At 54.5% G+C, this 8227-nt stretch overlaps 2 protein-coding genes across 2 annotated transcripts in view; both read right to left on the minus strand.

The window, feature by feature from the left end:
* LOC107299617 (bone morphogenetic protein 2-like) overlaps positions 1-3194 on the minus strand; it is a 5189-nt gene extending 1995 nt beyond the window's left edge. The window contains exons 1-2 of the mRNA XM_015828980.1: positions 2915-3194; positions 475-617 (exon numbers count right to left, since the gene is read on the minus strand). Of these exons, the coding sequence (XP_015684466.1) occupies positions 475-617; positions 2915-3194 (423 nt within the window). The remainder of the gene's footprint in view (positions 1-474; positions 618-2914) is intronic.
* Positions 3195-7691: 4497 nt separating this feature from the next.
* The window catches only part of LOC107299618, a 23716-nt gene continuing 23180 nt past the window's right edge, over positions 7692-8227 (minus strand). The window contains exon 7 of the mRNA XM_015828981.1: positions 7692-7869. Coding sequence (XP_015684467.1) covers positions 7692-7869 — 178 coding nt within the window. The remainder of the gene's footprint in view (positions 7870-8227) is intronic.

Below are 8227 nucleotides of genomic sequence, written 5' to 3' on the forward strand. Positions count from 1 at the left end.
AGGAAGAGGAAGGGAGGGGGAGGAAGAGGAGGGGAGAGGAAGAGGAGGAGTGGGAGGAAGAGGGGAGGGAGGAAGGGGGAGGAGGAAGAGGGAGGGGGAGGAGGAGGAGGGGAGAGAGGAAAAGGAGGGGAGGAAGGGGAGGAGGAGGGGCAGGAGGAAGGGAGAGAGGAAGGGAGGGGGAGAAGAAGGTGGAGGGGAGGGAGGGAGGAAGAGGAGGAAGAAGTAAAAGAGGAGGGATCCCTCAATGGACACTTAAGAGGAGCCTCCATTCTCAGGAGCAGTCTATCTTGTGGGGGGGGCAGGAGAGTGCAGATCCTGCCCCATAGGCAGCGCTGGCCACGAAAGCAGGAGGGCAGGACCCAGATGCCTCCAAGCGGCAGCTGGCATCAAATGTGGGGGGAGAGGGCACCCCGGGCGTCCTTCGTGCCCACCGGTCGGGGCGGGGCAGGCGTCCAAGAGTGCCTCTGAGCATACCTGGCAGTAGTGCTGCCTCTGCAGGAGGGCCCCCTCGGCCCCCCCGGCCCGCAGCTTGAAGAGGTGCAGCTCGGCGGAGAGGACCTCCTCGTTCTTGGCCACGCTGGAGAGCAGGAAGAGCAGCTGCGTCTGGTCGCTGTGGGCTGGAAGAGAGGGCAGGCCGTTGGCACCGGGCAGCCCACCACGGCCCTGCCAGGTAGGCCGGGCGGAGGGGGAATTGGGCAGAGGCCCTGCCCTGGCCCCCTTCCTGCTGGCAAGGCGTTTTGCTTTGGGTCTGGCTCTCCCTAACTGATCAAATTCACTACATTCATCACCTCCATCAACATTTCTCCACCTTGGGAACTTGAAGATGGGTGGACGTCAACTCCCAGAATCCCCCAGCCAGCTTTGCTGGCTGGGGAATTCTGGGAGTTGAAGTCCACCCATCTTCAAGTTCCCAAGGTTGAAACACAGGGCTGTAAGTGAATAATTTTCCATTTTAAAACATCAAAGCTGATCCTAGCCCAAATTTTCCCACCTTTAGGGTGTTTTACAGAGCCCCCCCACCCCAAAAGACCACCCCCAGCCTTGAGAAGCGAAAAAAGACAAGTGGGGAAAAAAATCTTCAACTAATATCCACCACTCAGGAGGGGGAAATTAAAAAAAAGTATACAAACTTCCTGCCGTTCTTTGGGAAGGGAGAATCGATGAAGGTACAACGGAGAGGGGAAAGCAAATCCCTTCTTTTCAAGGTTTACATTTTCAGCCCTCAAACTTTGCTTATTCTCAGGGGCTTTGATTAGAGATTGGGGGGGTGGGTGGAGGGGTGGACACACCTGTCAGCAAACATGGGGAGGGGGTGAGAAAACCAGAGGGCAATTTTAAGGCAGAAAGGGGGGGGGCAGGAGAAGGGCAGTTGGAGCCAGGGAAATCCATGAGGACTACAATCATGCTGTGCTTTTTAGAAAGGCCCTCGGGCACAGGGAAAGGACGGTGCTTGGTCTCCGAGGGGCTCGGCTGCAGCCCCCTCCCCATATCCAAAGCATCTCACATTGGAAGGAGAATTTGCTGCCCAGACCTACACACAAACACAGACACACACACACACACACACACACAAAGGTAGTAGCATCAGGATTTTGAGATGCTTTGTCGGTGGCCAACTCTGGGGGGGGGATGAAGTAGCCCCCCCCCCACCCATCTACTCCACAGATCATTCTTTCCCCCCTCCCATGGCATGTGCATCTGGCGTGGACCCAGGAGGGGGCATTGCCCCATCTTAGAAGTGACCCCAATTCCCATCTGAGCCCCTCCCTGGCCTAAGGATGCCCTTTGTGGGCAGATCTGAACTCGGGACCTGGAGACCTGGGTAGCCCAACCCAGTTTAAAGAGAATCAGCTAAGCTGGGAAGGGGGGGGGAGGGCAGGTTAGAAGAACAGAGCATCAGGCTCCTCTAGATGGCCTTAAGCCTCCCTGGGGGAAGCCTCTGAGACCCCCAAGCGGTGGGGGATAACAGTGTGGGAAGGGACCTTGGAGGTCTTCTAGTCCAGCCCTCTGCTCAGGCAGGAAAAACCAAAATACTATTTCAGAGAAACAAACAGTTGTCCAATCTCTTCTTAAAAACCTTCAGTGAGGAGGGAGGGAGGGAGGGAGGGACAGAGAGAAGCAAGGAAGGAAGGAAGGAAGGAAGGAAGGAAGGAAGGAAGGAAGGAAGGAAGGAAAAAGAAAGAAGGAAAGAGAGAGAGAAAGAAAGAAAGAGTGGGAAGGGACCTTGGAGGTCTTCTAGTCCAGCCCTCTGCTCAAGCAGGAGAAACGATACCATTTCAGAGAAAAGTTGTCCAATCTCTTCTTAAAAGCCTCCAGAGATGAGGGAGGGAGGGATGGACGGACAGAGGGAGAAAGAGAAGGAAGGAAGGAAGGAAGGAAGGAAGGAAGGAGAAAGAAAGAGAGAGAGAAGAAAGAAAGAGAAAGAAAGAAAGAAAGAAAGAAAGAAAGAAAGAAAGAAAGAAAGAAAGAAAGAAAGAAAGAAAGAAAGAAAGAAAGAGTGGGAAGGGACCTTGGAGGTCTTTTAGTCCAGCCCTCTGCTCAGGCAGGAGAAACGGTGAAAGAGAAAGAAAGAAAGAAAGAAAGAAAGAAAGAGTGGGAAGGGACCTTGGAGGTCTTCTAGTCCAGCCCTCTGCTCAGGCAGGAAAAACGACACCGTTTCAGAGAAAGTCGTCCAATCTCTTCTCAAAAGCCTCCAGTGTTGGAGCACCCACAACTTCTGCGGGGGGGGGCAAGTCCTTCAGAAAGGGAAGAGGGAGAAAGGGGGGCCCGGGGGGGGGTTCCTCACTGCCTGCCCCACCGCTCCCTCTCTGGCGGGGGGGGGAGACTCTACTCTGAGCTATGAAGCTGCAGCCCTTACAGTGAATGCCCCCCCCTCCCCAGGCTTTCCCCCCCCCTCCCCACTCGGGGGACTCACTCCGCTCCAGGAAGCTGCGCACGGTGTTGCCTTCCAGCCGGGGGGGGTCTTTGGTGACCCCGTCGGCGTCGGCCACAGTGTTGTAGAGGTCCACCATGTACTGGGGGGGCTCCTTGAAGTAGAGGGGGGGCTGCGGGGGCTCCTCGATGCCGAAGACCTCCAGCAGCTGCTTCAGCGCCTGGTCCCGGGTCTCCTCCGAGCCCCAGGTGGGCTTGGCGGGCCGGGCAGGTGCCCAGGTGAGCAGCAGCAGCGGCGGCAGGAGGAGCAGCAGCCTCGTCATCTCGGCTTCCGGAGGGTTCCTCAAGAGGACTAGCTCCTCGGGGCTGGCCCGGGCCTCCTTTATACCCCCCCCCAGCAGAAGGGGCAGAGGCTGATGGGCCATTAGGGAATGAATGGGCCCGCTAACAAGGTGCCAAGCTGCCCATCAGCCCAGTCCACACCTGGGAGGGCTGTGGATTCCTCGGGAGGAGAGAAGATCCCCCCTCCGGAAGGGGGGGCTGCGTGTTTGCGGTTGGGCCTTGGCAGGAAGGGGTGGGGAGACTCTCCCCCCCCCTCCACAGACCCCTCCGAAGTTTATTGAGGGCCCAAGGCTGCCAGCCAGATGTGCCGGCTCTCCCCAGGGGGCTAACGGGCATCTAATGGGGAGCGGCGGGGGGCCATTTGCAGACAGGAATTAGAGGCTTCGGGGGGGGGGGGGCCAAGGGGGGGGGAAGGGACAGCAAGGGGGAATCCCTCCGTGGGGCAGCGCCCTTCACCCTAAATGGTGGCCCTCCTGGCTGGGAAGACAGCTCTCCCCTCTCCCCTGGGACCCCGGAGGTGAGCAGCCCCCCTTGGCCCTGGCCCCCCCTCAGCCCAAGAGGGGTGGGGTGCTGGAGCCATGAGAGACATGGGGAGGGGGCTGCAGCTGAGCCCCTTGGAGGCCAAACAGTGTCCTTTCCCTGTGCCGAGGGCCTTTCTAAAAAGCACGGCATGATTCTAGTCCTCGTGCATTTCCCTGGCTCAAACTGCCCTTCTCCTGCACCACTGAGCCCCTGGACCCCTTGAGCCCCACGTTTTACAGGAAGTGGGGCAGCTCCCTGCTCCGTGTAGACCAGGGATATGCAACCTTGGCTCTTTTATGACTCGTGGACTTCAATTCCCAGAATTCCTGAGCCAGCCATGCTGGCTCAGGAATTCTGGGAGTTGAAGTCCACGAGGCATAAAAGAGCCAAGGTTGCCTACCCCTGGTGTAGACCTTCAGAGAACACCTGCTTCCCCCCCACACACACACATACACAGCCAGCCCCCAATTGCTTCTCTCCCTTTTCTGGTCCGTTTCAGCAAAGACGGAGCCCAGACAGATGACCTCTGGGGTCTCCAGGTGTGCGCGCGGCTTTCGCACCTCTCACCATGCACCCAGCTGAGTGGGCACCCTTGTGAATGCCACACCGGAGCCCGTTTGAAGGGAAGCGTCTACTCCAGCCCCATCAATCCACCAATGTCATTAGTGGGACCCAGAAAGGGGGTCTTCTCCATCATTGCCCCACCCTCACCAGCCCCCCCCCCAAGATTCATATGCTCCCCCCCTCCCAGTTGGCTTTACTTCTGAAAAATCCTTACAGCTGATTTTTCTCCCCCCCCTATGGGATCCTCAGCAGCACTCAAGAGTAGAGCTGAAAGGGACCTCGGAGGTCTTCTAGTCCAACCCACCGGTCAAGCTGGGGACCCTACCATTTCAGACAGGCGTCTGTCCAGTCTCTTCTTCCAAGCCTCCAGTGTTGCAGCACTCACAACTTCTGGTGGCAAGCGGTTCCACTGGTTAATTGTCCTCCCTGTTAGGAAGTTTCTCCTTAATTCCAGGTTGTTTCTCTCCTTGATCAGTTTCCAACCATTGTTTCCTGTCTTGCCTTCTGGTGCTTTGGAGAATAAATTGACCCCCCTCCTCTTCTTTGGGGCAGCCCCTCAAATACTGGAAGACAGCTATCATGTCCCCCCTGGTCCTCCTTTTCTCTAGATTGGCCATACCCAAGTCCCACAACTGTTCTTCATATGTTTTAGTCTCCAGGCCTTGGATCATCTTAGTTGCTCTTCTCTGAATTTTTTTTCCAAACTCTCAACATCTTTTTTGTGATACGGTGACCAAAACTGGATGCAGGTGTTCCAGGTGTGGCCTGACTAGGGTTTTATAAAACGGTACTAAGACTTCACGTGATTTTGATTCTATGCCTCTGTTTATGAAACCCAGGATTGTGTTGGCTTTTTTGGCCGCTGGCACACACAGCTGGCTCTAATTGTGGGTCTACACCAAGTTCACCAATTAGGGTTTTTTTTTACAGATGTTCCTTTTACAAATCTGCCATTAACAGGGTGGGCGACCCAGGCTGCTTCTGAAACGGGGAGAGCCTTATAAATAGGATAAATTGCAGTCTGTCTCCACATTTCGCCGGCCGTCCTTCCTGCCAGCCGTCCTCAACCCAAACCGTGCCCAGCTCCCGGAAGGACAGGGTGGAGTTTCTGCCCAGGGTTGCTGCCCCCCCCCACACACCTGCATGGCTTCTCCAAGGCTGGGGCTCAAGTTCCCAGACTTCCTCCACCACCCCCACCCAGAAGACACTCGGCCCTGCACAAAAGGTTAATAATCATAATAATTACACGCCAGATATCGCAGTTGTAGAGAACCGAAGCGTACAGCTGATGGATATCGCTGTACCAGGAGATGCCAGAGTCGAAGAAAAAGAACTGGAAAAAATAACGAAATATCGCGACCTGGCCATCGAGACTGCGCGATTATGGATGAAATGTGTGAGAGTGACACCCATTGTCATCGGGGCACTGGGAACTATGTCCCAAAACTTTGCAAAATACATCAAGAAACTGCAGCTTCCTGCAATAACTCCAGCAATGTTACAAAAAACTGCACTACTCGGAACATCTTGTATTTTAAGGAGGTACCTGGTTGACACCTAGGATGCTGGCAGCAACCCGTGTCAACCATCAGCGCCAGCCAATTTGAATGTTCAGTTGACTAAGGTTCATGTTTAATGAATAAAAGATTATTATTATTATTATTATTATTATTATTATTATTATTAATAATAATAATAATAAAAATAAACAATTGCAAAAGGCGGCCTTACTAGGAGCTGCTTCCATCCTGCGACGAGATCTGTAATACCATCAAACATCCACATCTGCCTATCCCAGGTCCTTGGTAAGGACTCGATAAGTAGACAAAATGCCAAATCCAGTCTGAACATCTGGCTGACTGTGCGATGATCCATAATAATAATAATAATAATAATAATAATAATAATAATAATAATAATAATAATAATCCACATCTGCCTATCCCAGGTCCTGGGTAAGGACTCGATAGGTAGACAAAATGCCAAATCCAGTCTGAACATCTGGCTGACCGTGCGATGATCCATAATAATAAAAAAGTTGGAAGGGACCTTAGAGATCATCTAGTCCAACCCCCTGCTCAGGCAGGAAGCCATATATACCATCTCAGACAAATGGCTGTCCTTATTGACCAACTCCATTTCCCTCTTTTCAAGCTTTCCGGGCGTTGGGATCTGCCAACCGATCAGGAAGGGAGATTTTATTTTAGGAAAATTATTCCATCCTCCCCCCCCCCGTGCTGAGCTCTGGTGTCCAGTTGGGCCAGAGAAGAGAGCCTGGCAGTCTGTCAAGGAAGACCCCATCCTCAAAAAGGGGGGGGCAGGAAAGAGCCAGCTCTGCCCAGTGACCCTCTTTTGCAAGACCCCCACCCCAGGAGGGGTTGTCTGGGTGATGGAGGGAGAGCCCCCTGCCCAAACAGACTTCCAAAGGGAGGGTGCCGTGTTCAGGGGGTGCCCAAATCTCCTGGCAGGCCTGTGGCTATCCAGGTGCCCCCCCACCCCACCCCTCCAGGCTTCATTCTGGAAAGGTGTTGATGGGCCTTGATGCTATGTTTCTGGGGGACCCCAAAAGCTGGCTTGGGGACCCCCGAGAGACCCCTCCAGGGGACGGGTGAACTTGTGAGGCTGCTCCACTATTTTTAATGTCCCTTCCTCTATTATTCTTGGCTTCCATTTGGTTTTTGTCCTGTTTTAATGGATTTATGAACTTTTTTTTTAGCCCTGTTGTGTGCCTTACAAGCAAAAGTCGCTTATGCGAGAGACAGACAGCTGTGTACATTGAATAGAACAGAGCTGGCAAGGGAACCTTGGAGGTCTTCTAGTCCAGCCCCCTGCTCAAGCAGGGGAACCTATACCATAACATCGGTTTAATAAGAAATAAGAGGAAGGGGGTGTCTGGAGGCTGACCGTTTTAATTTTGCCGCAGGAGGGAATCCCCGGTCTGACTTTCGGCCCAAACGTTTTTAAAAGCTCAGCCTCCCCAAAAGCAAAGCGACCCCAAATCAGGCAATGTATATATGAGGCGGGTGGGGGGGGCTTTGAGTGTAACATTCTGCCCCCCTCAATGAGAACTAGCCCCATTTGGACCCCCGTGCCAATGCAGTCATCAGCCGTGGACGAAACCTGGAGAAACAGGTTGTGTGTGAATAGAGAGCGAGATCTGGGACAGTCGCACTCCGGAACCGGGGGGGGGGAGCCAGCCTGCCCCAGCCTCGGTCCTTGCAGCCCCCCCCAGGAGAAAAACACAGCCTGATTGGACTTCCAAGCCGAATCCCTCGGGAGCCTCCGATGGGTTCTGTGGTTGTGTCCCATAGGATCAACTTTATTTGCACACCGGGTCCCTCTTCCTGGGGGGGGGCGCTCTTGGAGGGGGGGTCAGGCCACGGCAGCTCCCTTCATCTCCTTTCCCTCTGGAGGGGGGGGAGCACGGCGGCTCCACATCGGCATGTCCGGATGGCAAAGATGGTGCTCAGCTGCCCCGTCCGGCTGCGAAAGGTCTTCGTCTCGTAGTGGTCAGGGACGCAGAGGCTGGCAGGGGCCCTCGCCCGCCCACGGCCAGTGGCCCCGGGGACCCTGCAGCAGGAGGACACGAGGGAGCAGTCAGCCAGGACAGGGAAGGGCAGGGCAGGGCAGGGCAGGGCAGGGCAGGGCAGGGCAGGGCAGGAAGGAAGGAAGGAAGGAAGGAAGGAAGGAAGGAAGGAAGGAAGGAAGGAAGGAAGGAAGGGTAGGGAAGAACGAAGGAAGGAAGAGGGAAGGAAGGAAGGAAGGTTACTTCAATTCTTTTATGGATGGATGGATGGATGGATGGATGGATGGATGGATGGAAGGAAGGGTAGGGAAGAATGAATGAATGAATGAATGAATGAATGAATGAAGGAAGGAAGGAAGGAAGGAAGGAAGGAAGGAAGAGGGAAGGAGGGAAGGAAGGAAG

Source organism: Protobothrops mucrosquamatus, unplaced genomic scaffold, assembly GCF_001527695.2.
Source record: "Protobothrops mucrosquamatus isolate PMUCROS unplaced genomic scaffold, P.Mucros_1.0 scaffold5196, whole genome shotgun sequence".
Classification (NCBI taxonomy): domain Eukaryota; kingdom Metazoa; phylum Chordata; class Lepidosauria; order Squamata; family Viperidae; genus Protobothrops; species Protobothrops mucrosquamatus.